Below are 21,934 nucleotides of genomic sequence, written 5' to 3' on the forward strand. Positions count from 1 at the left end.
TTTGTATTAGCTTCAGAAGCTTATGTAACCGAAATTCTTATTTGTTATACAAGTTCTTATTTGTTCTTTGCTTCAAGATTCTCTCTATCTTTTTTAAGAATTTCTTTTTTAGTTGTAGATGGACACAATACCTTTATTTTGTTTTTTTTGTTTGTTTTTTTTTGTTTGTTTGTTTTTTTGTATTTTTATGTGGTGCTAAGGATCGAACCCAGTGCCTCACACATGCTCGGCGAGAGCTCTACCACTGAGCCACAACCCTAGCCCCTGTTTCAAGACTTTTTACACTTTATTTATTTAGTATTTTAATATTGTTTTTCTTCTATACATGTTTTAAACATTCAAGTACTTCCACTGTGATTCTTTTTTGACCTAAAATATATTGTAAATATATAATGAAAGTACCTGAAAATGGTAAACCTTCTCAGCAAGTCATCTTTAAGTTGCATTATCAATGAAAATAAACATGAATTTTTTATAGAAGAAGAAATAATGCTTGCCTGGCATGTGCAATACATTAGATTTGATTCCCAGAACTGAGAGAGAGAGGGAGAGAGAGAGGGAGAGAGAAAGAGAGAGAGAGAGAGAGAGAGAGAGAGAGAGAGAGAGAGAAACTTTCATATCTAGGTGTATAGTCAGGGAATAGTGCTTATGTGAACTATGAATTTGCAATTGATAATACTGAATCACTATTCAGTGGGAGATCCACTCCATTTTTTCTCCTTTATTTATTTCTCCAGGTGGGGTAAAACCTTGTGCATTAAACTGCTTGGCTGAAGGTTACAATTTCTACACTGAGCGTGCCCCTGCAGTGATTGATGGGACCCAATGCAATGCGGACTCGCTGGATATCTGTATCAATGGAGAGTGCAAGGTTGCTCAGATTTTACTCTTCTTTGTTGGGATTTTTGAGACCTTTCTTTTTCTTAGTTAGTAGCTCCTATTTAATTCTATGTTCCATTAAAAAAAAAGCACATTTTAGGGAAATTCAATTTCCAATAAAGGATAACAACATATGTAGCTTGTAGAATGACCCATTCATATTTAAGTACCATGCAAATGAAATTTATTCTGGTATTCTAGTTATGTTTATAGCAATTGCCAGGGGTCTGAAATGTTTTGAACTTTAATTTCCATTATTCTTCTGTTCTGTTTACAAACAAAATGACAGAAAAAGAGAGGTAACAAAATCCAACTCATTCATATGGCTACCATATGTTCTCATTGGAAGATTTTATATATTTTGTATCATAATTCTTCTTCAAAGTGAGAAATAGCCATGCTCCTCCTACTTTATCTCCTTTTGAAGCATTTACAATGGTTTTCATTATAGTGTTAGTGTTTATATTATTAAAGCATTTACTTTAGAATATTAGTCAAACTACTTGGAAACTGTGGAAGTAAATCCAAACTATGTTTCTTAAACTTGTGTGTGAATCTTATCATAATAACAAAAGCCACAAAGCCTACTGTTCTCATACTTTTTAAAATTCTTGTTTGGTTTTGTTTTACTTTAAAGAGAAACACATAACTAAGTGATACAAACTGAGATAGAAAAGTATTGTCTATTTTGCTTAATCTCATAATTTCTTGGAAAAGCTCCTATCCTTCTGGTTACTTGCCTCCAAATGTATTAAATGATTCATTGTGTGTGTGTGTGTGTGTGTGTGTGTGTGTGTGTATACTTATCTGTGTGTGCAAGGGTACTTTATTTCCTTGAAGAAGAAAGTTGGTTTTGTGACAATACAAACTTCAGGAATTACATGTATGATATCAGTGGCTAATGGCAAATGTACAAATTTAAGCACCTAAATATATACCAAATATATATTTTAAATCCACATTTTTATAAATAAATGCAAAATTTAAAGGTGATATTTCAGCTTCTTAAATTGTATGCTACATTTTCTTTTTGTTTATGGCAATTTTATTCACCGAGTAGGAAAAGATTCTCATTTTTAAAGATTTACCCAAATGTGAGTTCAACACTAACAATTGGATTAAGTAGAACAAAACATATTCTCAGTCAGGACTCTTGCTGTTATAACCCTATAGAGGATTATAGTCATTTTTTCTTAGTTTTTAGATTTCTTGGTTGAGAGTACAGACCCTGTTGCTAATATATTATAATAATATTTTAAGAATTAGAGCATGATATTTACAAGTGAAGGAGATATCTAAGTTATAAATATAGGCATACATTTTTAGGGAATCAAAATTTTTTTCCTTAAACCTAGGTGTTGAGAAATGTTAGCTGATAATTATTGATGAGTGAAAGTAAATGGAAAAGTATTTCCTATTTGATTTTCTTTACTGGAAAAACTAGTAAATCAGTTAGTTATATATATATATATTAGTTATGGTTCCAAGAATTTCTATTTTTTATGCACTAAATTTTCTTCTCTATTTTCAGCATGTAGGTTGTGATAATATTTTGGGATCTGATGCTAGGGAAGATAGATGTCGTGTTTGTGGAGGGGATGGAAGCACGTGTGATGCCATTGAAGGGTTCTTCAATGACTCCTTGCCCAGAGGAGGTGAGTGTATAGAGAGAGAATTCCTCCTCTGGTATACTTGGAACATCCCTAACACTTGGTTTTTCCTCCCACTTAATTTTTAATTTTCTTTATTTAGGCAGATAGTGTTTTCAGTCACTTAAGTATTAAATGTGACTTCATGTAAAACAGAAGAGAGACCAGTAGAGTGGAGGAAAGGGATCCAAAGGGAGGGAGGAGGAGAGGGAAAGAAAGGAGAGATACTGGGTAACAATATTGATTCCATCATGTTGTTACATTGTAAACATATATGAATATGTAATAATCCCACTATTATGTATAATTATAATGCACCAATAAACATGTGAGATATTTTAAAAATAAAAATAAGTAAAAATTATATTCATATATTTATATAAGATGTTTTAAGGAAATGTTATTTTCTATATGACTCCATTTAGCCATATTTCTTTCTTTTCTTTTTTTGTGGTGCTGGGGGTTGAATGAAAGGCAAGCACTCCACCATTGATTGATGCCCAGACCTAGAATTAATATTTTTGTTGTTATTATTGTTATTTTGAGATGGAGTCTCACTATTACCCAGGCTGGCCTCAAACTCCTGGGCTCAAGCAATCCTCCTACCTCTTGAATAGCTGGGACCACAGGAATGTGCCACTGTGACAGTTTACCATGTTTCTTTCTTTCTTTTTTAAAATGTTTTTAGTTGTAGATAGACACAATACCTTTATTTTATGTATTTATTTTTATGTGGTGCTGAGGATTGAACTCAGTGCCTCACACGTGCCAGGCAAGCACTCTACCACTGAGCTACAACCCCAGGCCTACTATATTTCTTTAAAGTGTGAAAACCCACAGAGTATTGATGAAAGTCATGTGTTGAGAAAAAAAAAGATATTATACTTGTTGAGACTTTAAAAGTATCTCTAAATTTGAGAAAAATCAATACTTTTTCTATAAAATTTATTTATGAATTTGTGAACCCAAAGAAAATTTACCAATATTTCATAATTTATAAAGTACAGAGTCCAAGAAATAATAATAGAAAAATTAAGAACTGTTATTATTGAATGTTACTAACACTCATTTTCTGGCTGCAGGTGCTTATAATTGACTATCTTCTATGTTCCAGGTTACATGGAAGTGGTGCAAATACCAAGAGGGTCTGTTCACATTGAAGTCAGGGAAATTGCTGTGTCAAAGAATTATATTGGTAAGCTATTTTGCTAGATTTTAAAAATTAATGAGGAAAAGCAGCACAAATCAAGAAGCAAAAAACATACTGCTTCAAGGTAAAACACTCATGCTAAAATGAAGGAAATTCCAAGTTTTATAAGACTACATGTAAAGTTGCTAATCAGAAAAATTAGTGTTTTATTAAGTCTTACTCTTTGTCTGTATGTGATGCTGAGGATCCAACGTAGGGCCTTGTGCATGCTGAGGCAAGCACTCTACCAACTGAGCTACATCCCCAGCCCCTAAATCTTACTCTTAACTGGGTTAATTATTTATTTTTTAATTCAATTTTATTTAGCTATAATTTACATATACTAAACCATTATAAGTGTAAGTTCACATAATATTAAAAATTATATGTGTATGTGTGTGTATACACCTATTTATTTATCTTTATAAAAACCATGACTAAGGGGGCAGGGGTTGTGGCTCAGTGGTAGAGTGCTTGCCTAGCATACATGAGGCATTGGGTTCAATCCTCAGCACCACATAAAAATAAAGATATTATGTTCACCTAAAACTAAAATATATATTTTTTTTTCAAAAATTAAAAAAAAAACCATGACTAAGATAATGGAACATTTCTGTGATTCTAAAACTCTTTGATTCCACTTTGCAGTCAAATTCCTTCAGGCAAACATTGATCTACTTTTTGACATTGTATATATTATTTTTAATTATTCTAGCATTTCACATAAATAAGATCAGAGTAATCTGGCTTTTTGCACTCAACATGGTTTTGAGATTCTTTTATATTGTCATTTCCATTGTTCATTCCTTTTTATTGTCAAATAGTATTCTGTTGTGTGAATATACTGTAATTTGTGCATTCACTTATTGATGTATACTTAATTCATATTACTAGTTTTTGACCATTATAAATTGGACATTCATAGGCCAGCTTTATGTGGACCTGTATTTTTATTTCCCCTAGAAAAAATTCTGGGAGTAAAATAGCTGAGTCATATGATTTTTAATCTAATATGTAATTACTTCATTATGGGAAACAGTATGGAGGTTCCTTAAAAAATTAAATAGATTACACAGCACTAAAAAAGAAAAAAATCATGGCATTTGCAGGTAAATGGATGGCGTTGAAGAAGATAATACTAAGTGAAGTTAGCCAATCCCCCCCCAAAAAAATGCCAAATATTTTCTCTGATATAAGGAGGGGGTGGCTCATAGTGGAGTAGGGAGGGAGAGCATGGGAGGATTAAATTAATTCTAGATAGAGAAGAGGGGTAGGAGGAAAAGGGAGGAGGAAGGGGATTAACAAGGGTGGTGGAATGTGATGTCATCCTTATACAAAATGCATGTATGAAGATTTGAATTTGGGGCCAACATACCTTATATACAAACAGAGATATTAAAAATTGTGGTATATATGTGTATTAAGAATTGTAATGCAAAAAAAGAGTACATGTGTAATGGCATAAGTTGATGTGAACATACTGTATGTACAGAGATACGAAAAATAGTGCTCTATATGTGTAATAAGGATTGTAATGAAATAAATAAATAAATAAAATGCATTATAAATAAAATGAAATTGTGAAAGTGAGGTGGTAGGGGCTGGGGATGTGGCTAAAGTGGTGGTACGCTGGCCTGGCACTGGGTTATATGACACCACATAAAAATAAATAAAGATATTGTGACCACCTAAAAAAAAACAAAAAAATATTTAAAAAAAAGAAAATAAGGTGGTAGCAAAGTAAGTCAACAGACAAATAAGTGAATAGAAGAGACTTCTTGAAAGCACTGAGGCATTTATGAAACAACAACATTGTTCGTAAAAAGTGACCAGCCCCATAGGAAAGGATGCTTGGTTTAACAAACCTTTTGAGGATAGAGCTACATGAGAAACAAAAACACCAGGGCAAGACCCTTGTCTTGCACCAGGATCCCAAATAAACTCCAAATGGACTGACAAATTATAAGCAAAACTTAAAATTAAATAAAACTATAAAGTCCATAAAAATATAAAAATGAATATAAAATTCCTTCCTATTTGTGAGAGTTCTGCTGTCTGAAAACCCCTGGGGTAAAAGAAATTCACAACTGACTAGCAAGAAGAACTTATGAGATGTGGTTTAAGGACATCAAGGTTAAAATTAACTCTGATGGGAGAGAGACAGAGACGGGCAGACAGACAATGAGCCAGGATGGTAAAATATTCATGGTTCCACCTCGTAGTGAGTGTGTGGGCCTCCATTGTAACAAAACTCCCAAACTTTTCATAATAAATGCTTTAGAAAAAGTGAAAAAAAATAGATATAAATACCATATAATCCAGTAATCATTTAATTTCTTTGAATATATATTCAAAGAAAATACAATCACTATCTCAAAGGGATATTTGCATTTCTATATTCATTGCAGCATTATCCACAATAGCCAAAACATAGAAATAACTAAGTTTGTGTTGACAGTTGAGTGGATAAAAAAATTGTGTTATATTTACACAGTGGAATATTATTCTACCTTTAAAAACAAGGAAATCCTGCCATTTGTGATAACGTGGATGAACTGGGAGGACATTATACTAATGACATAAGCCAGATGCATAAAGAAAAATACCACAATCTCTTTTATATGTACATTCTAAAAAAGTTAAACTCATAGAATCAGAAAGTACAGATTAGGTACCTTAAATTTATTCAATTTTATTTTTCAGTTATCTTATAAAGCTGGAAAAAAAGAAAGAAATCACTAAACTATTTTCCAAAATGGATGTATAATTTTATATTCCCACCAGTAATATATATATTAGAGTTTATGTTGTTCTACATCCTATCAATACTTGGTATTGACAGTTTTTAAAATTTTAGCCATATGAATATCTTTTTGTGTGAAGTGACTAAATAAATATTTTACCTATTTAAAATTTTTTGAGTTATGAATTTTTTATATATTCTGGATACAACTCTCTGTCAAATGTATATTTCATGAATATTTTCTCCTAGTTTGTGGCTTATTTCTTTCCTTCCTTCCTTCCTTTCTTCCTTTCTTTCTTTCTCTCTTTCTTTCTTTCTTTCTTTCTTTCTTTCTTGTACTGGGGGTTCAACCCAGATGTTCAAGCATGTTGAGCAACAGTTGCATCCCTGGCCCTTACTTATTTATTTTTAAGTGATGTCTTTTAATTCTGATGAAATATAGTTTATTAAACTTTTTATGATTTGTGCTTTCATGTCCTATCTTAGAGATTTTGCCTATTCCAAGGTGGCAAATGTTGTCTTCAGTGTTTCTTCATGAAACTATACCAACTAGAGGTATAGTTTCATGATAGAGTGCATGCTTAGCTTGTGCAAGGCCCTGGGCTTAGTTACCGGCATCCCTTCTGTCCCCACAAAAAAGTTATACTTTTAGTTTTTACATGAAGATATGGTCCACTTTTAGTTGATTTTCATATAAGGTATAAATTAAGACTTGGGATTCCAATTTTTCCATATGAATATGTGATTGCTATAGCACCATTTGTTGAAAAGATCATCATTTCCCCATTAAATTACCTTGACAACATTTGTTAGAGATCAACTGAACATGTGTATATGGATATATTTTTGGTCCCACCTATTGATCTCTGTGTCTATCCTTAAGCAAAAAAATACACTATATTGAGTAATGGAGCTTTTAATGGATCTTGAAATTCAAAAGCATTGGATCCTAAAATTCGTATTTCTTTTTCAAAATTAGTCTTTTACATGTTTGTATACATTGTAGAATCCACTTGTCAATTTCTACAAAAATATTTATGGAATCTATTTATTAGTTTGTATAGAATTAACATCCTAAAAATACTGAATTTTCAAGTACACAAAAAGATACACCTGTGTGTTTATTTCAGTCTTTAGATTTTTTCCACCAATTTTATTTTTATTGTGTAGGTCTTTCACTTGTTAAATCTATCACTATTTTCTGCTTTTTGACACTATTGCAAATGATAGTAGTATGTTAATTTATTTTCTTTTATATTGCCCTCATTTCCTAAGACCTAATTATATTCACTTACTACCTCTTATATTTATTTTGTAAATTCATGGATTTTCTATATAAAGTTATGAGCAAAGACTGTTTTCTATATTTATAATTTTCATGCTTTTTATTTCTTTTCTCTTGCCTTGTAATAATGTTCAGGACCTATAACACAATACAATTATAATAGAAGTGAGGAAACTAAATATCCTTTTGTTAATTGAGCTTAAAAGGAAAACATTTTTTTCCATTATATAGCTTGAAGATTTATGGCTCTTTATTGGTCTTTTTCAAGATTTTATTCATGAATGGGTATTGAATTTTTCTGAATATATTGATATGATTATTATTTTCCTCCTTTCTCTGGTAAGGTTGTAAGGGCAGGGGTGAGGCTGTAGCTCACTGGCAGAATGCTTGCCTAGCACATGTGAGGCACTGGGTTCAATCCTTAGCGCCACATACAAATAAACAAATAAGGAATGCTATCCATCTACAACTACACAAATTTTTTTTTTTTAAAAAAGTGCATTGATTGATTTTTCAGTTGCTGAATCCAGTATTTTTTGGATAAAAATTATTTTCTCATGATGTATTATCCTAATATATTCTGAAATTTATTTGCTAATATTTTGTTAAGAAAATTTGATCTACATCCATGAGGGAAATTTGTCTTTCGTCTTGGGATGTTGTTGTTGATGTTAGTATCAACATGGTAAGTGTGGCTTTATAGAAGGAGTTGAGAAGTGTTTCTGTATTTTCTGAAAGCATCTGGGTAAAATTGATATTTTTTTCTTAATTTTTGATAGAATTCAACATAAAGCCATTTGGATTGGAGTTTTCTTTGTGGGAAGTTTTAATTCAAAAATTCAGTTTCTGTAATAGTTTTCTAATTTATTGGCATCCGGTTATATACAGTATTCCTTTATTATTCTTTTTATGTCTATAGGATATATAGCAATCATTCTTCTTTTCATTCCTCTTATAGATAACTTAAGTCTTCTTTATCTTTCTTGACCATTCTAATTGGGGCTTATTCGTTTTATTGATGTTTTCAAAGAGCAAGCTTATGGTTTAAATGCTTTTCTCTGTTGTTTGTCCATTTTCCATTACTTTAATTTCCACTCTTTATTTCATCATTTCTATTTTTTCAGTTCATTTTTTTTTTAGTTTCTCAAGATAGAAACTTTTATTATTGATTTTTAATTTTTTCTACTATAAAATCAACATTTTCACTTTAAATTTCCTTCTAAACACCACTACTTCACATATATTTTGATGTTGTATTTTCATTATCACTCAATTTAAAATATTTTCTTATTTATTTTATGAACCATACCTTAGAAAATATTATTTAATTTCTAATATCTAAGAGTTTCCTTGATACTTTTCTTTTATTGATCTCTAGTTTAATTCTATCGTAGGCAAAAAATATGCTTTGTATGATTTTAGTGTTTTTGTTCTTGTTGAATTTTGTTTTATGTCCCAGCACGCTTTGGAAGGATATATATTCTGGTGTTACTGAGTTTTCCATAAAATTAGTCATATAGTTTACATCGATTGAACAGTTTTGTGGAGTATTCTATACTCTCATGTATTTCCAGCCTTCATATTTTAAGCAGTTACTGAAAGAATCCTATTGAAGAATTGTGGATTTGTTTATTTTTCCTGTTAGTTTGTAAGATTTTCCCTCATTTATTTTGAAACTTTGCTGTACGTGCTACACACTAAAGACTGTTAAATCTTCTTGATATGCTGAACATTCTATCATCATTATTAAATTTTCCTCTTTATTCCTGTTTATATTCAGTGGCCCAAAGCCCATTTTTCTCTAATACTAATGTAGCCACTTCAGCTCTCTTCTGATCAATGTTTGCATAGCAAATCTCTTTCTATCACTTTTTACATCTAGGCACCTCTGTATTTAAAATGTTTCTTATAGACTGAATGTAGTTTGATATTTATTTCTTACTGTATCTAATAGCATTTCTTAACAGCAATCCCTAGATGGGAGAAAGGATTGTCAAATTTTTTGGTAAAGAACCAGATAGTGGGCTGCGGTTGTGGCTTAGTGGTAGAGCGCTCACCTAGCATGTTCGAGGCCCTGGGTTCGATCCTCAGCACCACATAAAAATAAATAAATAAAATGAAAGTATTGTGTCCAACTACAGTTTAAAAATAAATATTTTTTTTAAAAAAAGAACCAGATAGAAAATATATTCAGCTTTGCAGGACATACAGTCTCTGGCACAACTTTCAGTTTTACCAGTGTGAAAGCAGACATAGATGATATGTAAATGAATGGTGTGACTGTATTCCAGTAAAACTTTATATACAAAAACAGATGGTGAGCCATAGTTTGTCAACTCCTTGTTTAGGTCACTTGTATTTAATGTAATTATCAATATTATTGAATATAAGCCTACAACCTTGCTATTTTTCTATTTGTTCTGGGTTTTTTTCTATTTTATTCTCCTTTCATATATTTTTTCAGCTTAATCAAGTGTTTTTTAGTATTCCATTTGATCTCTACCAATGGTTTGAGGCTTATTAGCTTTACTTCTTTGTTCTATTTGATTAGTGGTTACTCTAGGATTTACAAAATGCATCTTTATCATAGTACACCTTCAAATAATGTTACACCATCTTGTTTGTAATCTAAGACTCTTAAAACATTTTCTTCCATTGTTCCCTTTCATCTGTTGTGCTATTTTTTACTTTTCCTTGTGTTACAAATTCTATCATATATTGTTATTGTTTTGGTTTAAAAGAGTCAATTATTAGACAGGGGGTTTAGCTTAGAGGACTGGAACCACAAGAAGAAAAAAAAGTCAGTCATCTTTTTTAAAAAGTTAAAAACAAGAAAAATTATTTTAGAGCAATCCATATATTTACCATCATCTGGCATTCTTCTTTTATATAGATCTGAGTTTATATTTGATATGTGTGTGTATGTGTGTGTGTGTGTTTATAATGTCTTCTAGTTTCTTATTGTATTTATATTTTTCTTATAAATTATTGAATATACTTATAATAACTGCTTGATAATTATTTCCTCCTAATTTCATAAGTTTTCCCATTTCCAAGTCTGTTTCTTTTGCTCAGAATTTTTCCTGGCTTGATTCACATTTTCCTGCTTTTTGCATTGCTAGTCATTTTTCATCTGATGTTGTTCATGGTATTTCTGTGTTGAGATTTTGTTTTATATCTTTAAAGCATGTTAAGTAACTTGTAGGTCAGTTCAAGCCTTTTGAGCTTTTGTTTAGGTGAATCCAAAACAGCCTTTAACCTATAATTTTGTTAGTTCTACTATGTAAAAGGCATGATTCTTCTTAGGTCTCTGCTGAATGCCCTGGTGGTTGAAGTGCAATGTTTGTGCTTATAGTTCCCTAGTAGTTTGCTTGATTTTTTGTTTGTTTCCTGGCTTCCTAAAATTTTATCATACACACATACAGACTAGCGACATATTCCCTCTCTCTATTCTGTTTCTCTGGTCCTACAAATTCCTGTCTCCTTCACCTTCCCAATTTCTTTTCTGTCTTCGTAACTTGGGGAAACCACCATGCCCTACTTGGATTCTCCAATTCTACACTGACAGAATGGCTCCAGGCAGAAGCTGGGGAGATCACAGCCTGTGCATAACCTTTCCAGTGTCTAAGAATAACAGATGCATTTATTTTATGAGTTTTATAGCTGTATATGAGGCAGCAAGTCCAGTATGTGGGAATAGTGAAAGTGCTATTTGTTTGATGTTTGATCCTTGCACTCAGGTTTAATCTCTATAGAAACCCTTAGTGAGACCTAAATGAATTATTATTCCATTTAGAATATCATTGCCTTTCCCATAAAGCTTTTTAAAATTAAGAATATATCCAGAGCACATCTTGAAACAGGATACCAGTAATATCAGACTTTTCTATGATTTAATAAGACGCTTTTATTTTTAGGCTATTTTCTGTAGACCAAGACTCAAAATAAAAATGCAAATCTCTTTTTCCCTTTAATAATTCCTGCTCATAATGCCATATGCTCCTCCTTTAGTCTATTCTTATTTAGTGTTTCTTAAATGCTTGCTTTTTTCCTAAGCTACATTAAGATACAACTAATTAGGATCTTTTCATTTTGTAGTTGAGAAAATGAGAAGTGAGAGTTCAAATTGAAGGAGAATTCTAAATTTCTGAGGTTGTTTTCATTTTTATTTTTACTATTTTACATAACTCAGGCTCAGATATCCTTATAAAACCTAAATAATTTTGGTGTTTTATATGAGAAGAAAAATAACTGAAAGTGAGAGAGCTGAAAATAAAAATTATAAAATACAAAAAAAATTCAAGGCCAAATAATCCTTAAATTTGGTTGACATATTCCAATCTCAAAAGATTAATTAGCTTTATTTATTTATTTATTTATTCATTTGTTTGTTTGTTTGTAAATAATTTTTACTACATATCTGAAATTAAGAAAGTGCAAATATATTTGTCAGGCATAAGGGGAGTAAGGCTGATGAAAATGGCCTATGATATTAAGGAAAGGAGGTAGAGGTCGAGAGAGTCAGAGAGACTCTCTGAACCATAACCTTTTAGTTCTTTTGTTATGCTTATTCATCTAAGTTAGCATACTAACAAATAATTTAATTGACATTTTTATCACTGACTTATTTATAGCCATTTTATATAGTAATGCTAAAAACACTTTTTGGCCCTATATATTTTTAAATTTTTAAAATAAATAAACATGTACACACACATACACACACACACATATCCTGTAGAAGTTTCAAAAAATCATATGTGCATCTATGTGCACCCTTGTGTGTAGGGATGAAACCCAGGGCCTAATGCATGCTAGGCAAGTGTTCTACCTCCGAGTTATACACCCAGCCTCCTTCCTTTATAGCTTCTGAGTTTCTTTTCATGCTTAGAAAATTTTCTTATACCCTAATGTTATAAGTAATAAAAGGTCTCCCATATTTTCTTCTTGCTTTTTATGATTTAACTACATTTACATTTTAATATTTATTCATTTGACATTTATTATTTCTCTTTTTAGCTTTCTTTTTATTGAGGTAGAATTCATATTACATAAAATTAATCATTGAAAGTTAATAATTCCATGGCCTTTAGAACACCACAAAACATTTTTATCACCCAAAAGAAAACCCTGTGTTCGTTAAGCAGTTATCTACATTCTCCTTATCCTATATGCCTGGAAACCACCAATGTGCTTTCTGTCTCTGGATTTTTACCTATTCTGAATATTTTATGTAAATGGAAACATACAATATGTAACTATTTTCTGTCTGGCTTCTTCCACTTAGCATAATATTTTTGAGGTTCATCCCATTATAGTGTGTATCAATCAATACTTCATTCTTTTTCATGGCTGAGTATTACTCTGTTGTATTGTATACACCATAATTTGTTTATCTTTTCATTCATTGATGGATTTGGGGTTGTTTCCATCTTTTCCCATTGGGAATAGTATTACTATGAATATATATACACAAATATTTGAGTACCTGTTTTTAATTCTTTCAGATATCTACCTAGGAGTAGAATTGTGACATTTATTTATTTATAAAGAATGTGATATAGATTCAATTTTTTCCCCAAAAGCCTAGTCCTTTGTCTTAGCCCCATTTCTTGTTATCTTTCCTTTACCAATTTAAAGTGTATTCTTTACCATATACTAAATTTTCATGTACTTGGATCTATTTCTTAGCTCTGGTGCCCTCATCCTATCAGTCTGTGTGCCAGTATCACAGGTTGTTCCTGCCTCATAATCATATAATTGCTGTTTTAATGTTTGGAAAGGAAAATCTGTTCCCTGCCTCTACCCCCATTTCTAGTTACTTTTTGTTGTAATTTTCTTTGCTAGTTCCATGTTATTTCTCCAAATAAACCTTTTACTCTTTTCTATCAGTGATATTGTAAATACTTAAGTAGTATCTTCTCCACATTCACATGACAAATTACTGTTTGAACTTGTCAGGCATCATCTCTCTGGATGAAAATGGGTATTCACTGTATGTACTTCAGTGCATTAATTAATCTGTGCTCTTTAGGTAGATGAAGTTCCACATTTTTAGATGGATTTTAATTTTTCTTCCAGCTCTAAAATCTGAAGGGGATGATTACTATATTAATGGTGCCTGGACTATTGACTGGCCCAGGAAGTTTGATGTTGCTGGGACAGCTTTTCACTATAAGAGACCAACCGATGAACCTGAATCCTTAGAAGCTCTGGGTCCCACCTCTGAAAATCTTATTATAATGGTAAATGTCATTTTTATATCTACTGTTCATAATTCCCCTTTATGAGGTAGGTGGTAAAATTAAGATAAATAACATAAATGATTTGCCCAATGACATAGAATCTGTGCAGAATTAAAGCCATAGTGCTCTTTCATATAACTATTTCGTCTTTTCAATGCTTTCTTGAATTATATATTTATAACCTAGCAAGACAGAAGGAAGAAATGGCTCCAAACTAACCATGAAAATGGAAAAATTTTTATATAAATGCGTGTATTTGAAGAATTGCCTTAAATTTCTCAAAAGACTTACTTTATGACATTTTCTTCTTCAGAAGAAATAATAAATATCTGAATGAAAGCTCATTGTACTTTAATTATCTTCACCAGTTGTTTTCAATGGCAGGTTCTGCTCCAGGAACAAAATTTGGGAATTAGGTATAAGTTCAACGTTCCTATCACTCGAACTGGCAGTGGAGATAATGAAGTTGGCTTCATGTGGAATCATCAGCCTTGGTCAGAATGCTCAGCTACTTGTGCTGGAGGTAAGACACCCACTAGGCAGTCAACCCAGTCGTCAGAATGCAAAGCAAAACATACTTTGAGCTATGCTTTTTGTTTGCTGAAGAAGCTAATTGGAAACATTTTTTGCAGGTTTACTTCAAGCTGTAATTTAGCAAGAGTAACTTTGTTTTAATTATATTATATTCCATTTGTTTTCAACCTCATGCAATTTATACAGATTTGTTGGTAAAATACATCTTGGCACAGTGAGTGTCTCTGCTGGTGCTTCTCCCAAGACTATCTTGAAGGTGGGCTGTTTGCTTTTCACGAACACATTCTTGGTAAAGAACATCAAGAGTTTTAAATAAGAAAATGAGTAAGAAGCAGACGTCACAGATGCAACTTCTTGTAATGGGGGCTGAGAATGTATGTCTGTGTGCTTGTGTTTGTATGCTTGTGTGTTTCCCACCTTCCTATTCAAAACTCCCTTCTCCAGCCATCAAGTTAAGGGACTGTGTGCTGGGATGCTACAGTCATCCTGGTGTCTGGGTCTCTGGGTTAATGGTGGATGCTGACCTCACGGTAGTCCCTTAGAAAGGTAGAGGTAGCTGCCAGGCAGTGGTTGGTGATGTGTTGGTTGTCCCATGTGCGTTTTTCATGGGTGCCTTTTCCCCACAATTTACTCTATTCCTAATCCTCCTCCCTCTAGTGGCCACCAATGCAATTCTTTACCTCTGGCTGGGAGAGCAGGACAGTTGGCTTCCTTCAAAGCCAACACCCTTGCTGCTGCATGGACTGGTGAGTAGAAGTGCTGTGCAAGCAGCATCTTCCTTCTCTCTGGAGACTAAATGCATCGCCTCCACCATACACCTTGATCCCAATAGGCAAGGAAACAGAACCTATCCCTTAGGGTAGGCCGGGCTAGAGCACCTCACCACTCCAAAAGCAAAAATTACATTTTGAATCATGATTTTAGAATAAATAGACTGATAACCCAAATCATTCAATATATCCCCTATCTGTGCAGAAATACATGTTCTCACATGGACTTTATCCTGTCTTGTCTTTTATTTGCTGAATCTCTAAACACCTCTGATTTTCAAGGCTTGATTTGGAGAAATCATTTTCAGAGAAATAATTATCATATACCAAATTCAGTATTTTTACTTTTTCTTTTTTTTTTTTTTTAGTGCTGGGATTCAAATCCAGGGCCTTTGATCATGACTAGGCAAGCACTCTACCACTGAACTGTACCCTCAGCAGTGTTTTTAGACACAGAAGAATTAAATCATCCATCAACTATAACTCTAATTTCAATAGAAAAATAGAACTATACCACATGAAAAAAAATTTAAAAACCAACTGAATAATAATAATGTTCTCTCCTGGGTTAAATATCATGAAACAGGCTTATGAATAATTTGTAGCATATTTTAAAAGTTCTCTAATTCCCAATCCACTTTTTTGTGTGAAATGGCTGGAAATTTATAATGTAGAGTTTTAAAAACTATAATGCATTACCATTTCTCTTAATGAAATAAAAAGATATTTGCAACTAATGTCACTGCTGATGATCCTCAATGAATTCACTATTTGTTCAAGTGAGTGCCGCCACTGCATTATATCATTATATTTTAGTGGCATTTATTATTTCTTTGTTCCAATTAAATTCCTTTTAATCAATCTGTACATTAACCTTCCCTTTTCCACCTACCAACAAAAACTATTTGAACAATATGCATACATATGGCCCTGAGGCAAAGTGAGACAAACTAATTAGAGTCCAAATAATTTAAAGTTTAGGAAATTGAATAAGGAAGGTTTAAAATTAAGGTTTTTCAACTAAGAGAAGAGAAGGAAAGCATGTTAGTATCTTCAAGTATGTGACAGAATGTTGAATGGGGAATTCTCTGTGCCTGTTCTTCTTTTGCTGAAATTGCTATATTTGGGGATGGTTTAGACACAGTCTTGTCTGAGGCCAAGGAGGGATTAAGTGAATTCTCAATGTTCCTTCAACCCTGTGATTCTATTTGTTCAGAGACGAGATAGTCCAACAAAAAAGGGGAGGAAAAGGTCATGAGAACCTAATTTGGAATAAAAACTATAATTTTATTGAAGTAAAAATGTATGAAAAATATAAATGAGTGTTATTCTTTTCCATAACACTTGTATTGAGAAATAGAGATGATTTTTTGTGATAAAACAAAGAAGCAGAAAGGAAGAAAAGCCCATAGAAGGAGAGTTCTCCCTTCCTTATTATACTTTTTTTTTCTTTGATTTTGGAGCTACTGATCTTAGATATTTTAGGTAGTCCTGGGAATCCAGATTTTGCTTGGTTATAGGTGATTATGGGCATTCATGAGCTGTTCCCTTCTTTGAGAGGTACAGTGTTTGAAAATTGGTAGGCGTGGTGTGAAGAGCTATCATTTGTCTTGGTAAGTGGTTCTCAAAGTATGGTCACTGGACCAGCAGCATCAACATCAATTGAGAAGTTGTTAGAAATGCTAATTCAGAGAACCCATTTCAGTCCTACTGAATAAAAACTCTTGGAGTGGGGCCCAGCTATGTTTTAACAAGCTGGCCAGATGATTCTTTTTTGTTGTTATTGTTCTTTTTAGATACACATGACAGTAGAGTGTATTTTGACATATTATACATACATAGAATATAACTTCCCACTCATGTGGATATAAATGCTATAGGTTTGATGTAGGACATATGATGCTGGACACCCATTAGGAAGCAGGTTTATTAATCTGCAGCAGTCCAGAGGAACTGAGGCCTAAAAACTCTCTGGACCCAAAGTCTAGAAATTCTTTTAGATTTATACTCAGTGGGATGGTTACATGAGAGTGGGTAGGAACCTAACAGTTACTCTTTGTCCCATATTCTTAGGCTAGACAGAGGTTTTACACATTTGTCTGCAAACCTGGCATTTAAAAGAAGGATGAAGCTTCAAACCACATTGAGCTCTCTGCAGAACTTCTGTGAAATCCTGTTGACACTCTTTGTAAAAATCTTTCTGACACGAAGAGAAGCTTAATTATGATGGGGAGTGGGTTTGGGGTGGGAGTACCTGGTCTGCTTCAGTTTCACTGGTCATGTATTTATATGTGAACATAGGAAAGTGTAAGTAATGTCGCATTCATTCTACTGTTTTTCCTATTCCCATCCCCCCTCACTTCCCTTCATTCCCCTTTGTCTAATCCAGTGAACTTCTATTCTTCCCTTTCTTCCTCTGGCTTATAGTATGTTAGCATCTGCATATCAGAGAGAACATTCAGCCTTTGGTTTTTTGGAATTGGCTTATTTCACTTAGCATGATAGTCTCCAGTTCCATCCATTTACCAGCAAATGCCATAATTTCATTCTTCTTTATGGCCAAGAAATATTCCATTGTACATGTACCTCATTTTCTTTATCCAGTTATCTGTTGAAGGACACCTAGGTTGGGTCCATGAACATTGATGTGGCTGAGTCATTATAGTATGCTGATTATGAGTTCTTTGGGTATATACCAACAAGTGGGATAATTGGGTCAAATGGTGGTTCCATTCAAAGTTTTCTGAGGAATCTCCATACTACTTTCCAGAGTGGTTGCACCAATTTGCAGTCCCACCAGCAATGTATGAGTGTACCTTTTTTCCCCCACATCCTTGCCCAACATTTATTGTTAGTTGTATTCTTGTTAATTGCCATTCTTACTGAAGTAAGATGAAATCTCATTGTAGTTTAATTTGCATTTCTAATTGCTTGAGATGTTGAACATTTTTCATATATTTATTGACCAGTCATATTTCTCCTTCTGTGAAGTGCCTGTTCAGTTCATTTGCCCATTTATTGATTGGGTGGTGGTGGTGGTTATTATTATTATTATTATTATTATTATTATTATTATTATTATTATTATTATTTTGGTAGCCACTTTTTGAGTTCTTTTTTTAATATTTATTTTTTAGTTATAGATGGACACAATATCTTTATTTTATATTTATGTGGTGCTGAGGATAAAACCCAGTGTCTCACACTTGCCAGGCAAGCACTCTACCTCTGAGCCACAACCCCAGGCCCAGTTTTTGAGTTCTTTATGTGTTCTGGAGATTAATGTTCTATTTGATGTACAGGTGGCAAAGATATTCTCCCATTCTGTAGGCTCTCTCTTCATGTTTTTGTTTCCTTTGCTGTGAAGAAGCTTTTTAGTTTAATACCATCCCATTTGTTGATTCTTGATTTTACTTCTTGTGTTTTAGGAGTCTTTTTGAGAAATTTGGTTCTTAAGCCAACATGATAGAGAGCTAAGCCTACTTTTTTTTCAATTCATTCTGCTACATATGGATTTCTAGTTTTCCCAGCACCATTTGTTAAAGAGTCTATCTTTTCTCCAATGTATAATTATGGTGCCTTTGTCCAGTATGAGATAAGTGTATGTGGGTTTGTCTCTGTGTCTTCTATTCTGTACCATTGATCTTCATGTCTGTTTTGGTGTCAGTACCATGCTATTTTTGTTACTATGGTTCTGTAGTACAACTTAATGTCTGGTATTATGATGCCTCCTGCTTCACTTTTCTCACTAAGGATTGCTTTGGCTATTCTTTGGCTATTCCTCTTATTCTTTGGCCATCCTCTTCTTCCTTTGGCTATTCCTCATATTTTTCCAAATGAATTTCATGACTGCCTCTTCTATTTCTATGAAGAACACCATTGGGAACTTAATAGGAATTTCAATAAGTCTGAGTAGTGCTTTTGGTAGTATGGCCATTTTGACAATATTAATTCTGCCTATCCAAGAACATCAGAGATCTTTCCATCTTCTAAGGCCTTCTTTAATTCCTTTCTTTAGTGTTCTGTAGTTTTTATTGTATAGGTCTTTCACCTATTTTGTTAGGTTGATTCATCACTGATGTATAGAAATGCTATTGATTTATGGGTTTTAATTTTATACCCTGCTACCTTGGTAAATTCATTTTGAGTTCTAGAAGTTTCCTAGTACAGTTTTATATGGGGGATCTTCTAAATATAGAATTATGTCATCTAGCCAGATGATTCTGATATTCACTTATATTTATGTACCACTGTTCTTAGCTTTCAGAAAAACTGAAACCTAGCACTCTGAACATAGAATATCTTTGTAAACTAATTTTGTACCTAGGACAATATCTGGAACATACGAGGACTCAACAAATATTTAATTTAATGGGAGAAAAGGATTAATGTTTATGTGTTCTTGTTCTTTCTTGGATATGAAATGAGAGGTTAGAATAGCCAATTTTATTATGGGATAGGACAAAGCAACTGCCAAGGAGAGACAATAAAATTTTAGGATGAGTAAGTAAAACCAAGTTCTCCACTTTTGCTTCCTAAACTTTGAATAGGTAGAAGCTCTGGGAGTAGGGCAGGGTATAAAATATCCTAGGATATAGAGTGCAGGTTTTAATTATTAAAGTTACTCTTCTTATACACACCCCTACTTTTAATCCCAGATTCTTTAAATATAATAAGCTAATGTTTGAGGTATGTAAAGTTCCATAAGGCTCAGGAATGCTGATCAGAGAGCCCAAGTCTCTACTTAGTAATGGTGAATGATATACTTTATCTACAGTTAGAAGATGTCATTTCAAAAAAAAAAAAGTCATTTCTACCTATTTTCACTTATAAACCAAGGATGAATACAAAAGTCAGTTCTTAATGTGGTGTAAACCAAGGATGAATACAAAAGTCAGTTCATAATTGTGGTACTCCACTTTCATTTCCCCAGGTAGGTGCTAGATAGCTTGAGGCTATGAGAATTTTTTTAAATGTTAAAATAGAGAGCAAGAAATGCCAAAGAACTTTCAATTGTATCCTCCCAAGATTCTTCAATGTGCTTACCTCTTATTGGCCTACATATGTTTTACCAATGTCAAGAACCTTGACTTTGATCGAATTTGGGAATAACAATAATATTTGCTTAAGAGATCTTTTAAGGTAAGTTTCAAGACTGTTTTTCTGTTGCTTAGCAGACCTAATGACATCTAACATGCAGGAAAGATTGGTAGTGATTCAGTAAAAGTAATGGTCTTTTTTCTGAGTCATTGAAGAAACACTTCCTTAGCCTAACTGCGAACATTGAGATGCCTTGGGGTGTATTGTCTTCAGGATAAATGTGATTTTTTTTAATCTTTTATTGATTTTATTTTTTTAATGCATGACAGCAGTGGAATGCATTACAATTCTTATTACACACATACAACACAATTTTTCATATCTCTGTATATAAAGTATGTTCATACCAATTCATGCTTTTATACATGTACTTTGTGTTTTTTTGCATTACAATTCTTAATACACATATATTCCACAATTTTTTATATCTCTGTATATAAAGTACGTTGACACCCAATTCAAGTCATTTTTTTTTTGGTACTGGGGATTGAACCCAGGGGCACTCGACCTCTGAACCACATCCCAGTCCTATTTTGTATTTTATTTAGAGAGAGGGTCTCACTGAGTTGCTTAGCACCTCACAGTTGCTGAGGCTGGCTTTGAAGGGGGATTCTCCTGTCTCAGCCTCCCAAGCCGCTGGGATTACAGGAATGCACCACTGCGCCTAGCTGATTATTGTCTTAATAATGTATTATTTGATAAAGCTTGGCTCAGCAATGAAAGTTGTTTGTTTTAAAGTACAAAACTTTAGGTTGCTGGGTTGTTGTTTTTTTTTTTTTGAGTAGTAATTTATGCCAGTGTACTTTTGCACTGTGACTTTTAAAGATTGAAATATCAAATATTATATATGCATTCTTTTATTTTAGTCATGCATCTGTCTTTTCACTAGTGTTTGCTAGATGTGTGATTCTCAAAATTTAGGATGCTTTAGAATCACTTGGAGGATTTGTGAAACACGAATTTGTAGGTTCTCCCTCTAGTTTCTGACTCAGTAGGCCTGGTGTAGGCTCCAAGAACTTAAATTTCTAATAAGTTTCTAGGTAATGCTAGTGCTGTGGGTTCAGGAACCATACTTCCTGAAACTCTGACTAGGCTCTGAGAAGTCCTAAAGTAAACGCTTCATAAATCAAAGTGACTAGTCTTTTAGGTAATGGCCTGTGTCACAGTTGTAGTGAACATTGCCATTGTCTTTTTAATTACAGGTGGTTCTTCTGCTCAGCTATGTAATAATAAATAAAAATGTTTATAGTTTATAAAAATTTTCTGCTGCAGCGATTCATTTGTTCATCCTCAGGGGCCACACAAGATGGGCATTGCTACTACTATTCCTATTTTATAGGTAGAATTCAAATGAAGAAATTCGCTGGAATCAAGACCTAAAAATTGAGTCTCTACAGTGATATTTTTAATGTATTTAATGTTTTTTTAAATAAAAACAATGGTCTATTACCTTGAATAGAACTTTTTCACCAGGTAGAAATTTCTCTAGAGAAGTGTACTATATTATCACTCAAAAATATCTTCTTCACTAGCTTGAAAG

The 21,934-nt window shown here is 32.9% G+C and overlaps 1 protein-coding gene across 9 annotated transcripts in view; it reads left to right on the forward strand.

The window, feature by feature from the left end:
- Positions 1-21,934, forward strand: part of Adamts6 (ADAM metallopeptidase with thrombospondin type 1 motif 6) — a 289,202-nt gene that overhangs the window by 220,063 nt on the left and 47,205 nt on the right. For 6 of the 9 annotated variants that reach the window (XM_078015821.1, XM_078015818.1, XM_040273693.2 and 3 more), the window contains 5 exons: positions 738-871; positions 2,411-2,534; positions 3,643-3,723; positions 13,827-13,990; positions 14,375-14,513. In XM_078015821.1, the coding sequence (XP_077871947.1) occupies positions 738-871; positions 2,411-2,534; positions 3,643-3,723; positions 13,827-13,990; positions 14,375-14,513 (642 nt within the window). Of the gene's footprint in view, positions 1-737; positions 872-2,410; positions 2,535-3,642; positions 3,724-13,826; positions 13,991-14,374; positions 14,514-15,181; positions 15,271-15,662; positions 16,032-21,934 lie in introns of those variants that run through there. The other 3 variants (XR_013423336.1, XM_078015829.1, XM_078015828.1) reach the window with 2 other exon arrangements.

The sequence above is a fragment of the Ictidomys tridecemlineatus genome, chromosome 1, assembly GCF_052094955.1.
Source record: "Ictidomys tridecemlineatus isolate mIctTri1 chromosome 1, mIctTri1.hap1, whole genome shotgun sequence".
Lineage (NCBI taxonomy): Eukaryota > Metazoa > Chordata > Mammalia > Rodentia > Sciuridae > Ictidomys > Ictidomys tridecemlineatus.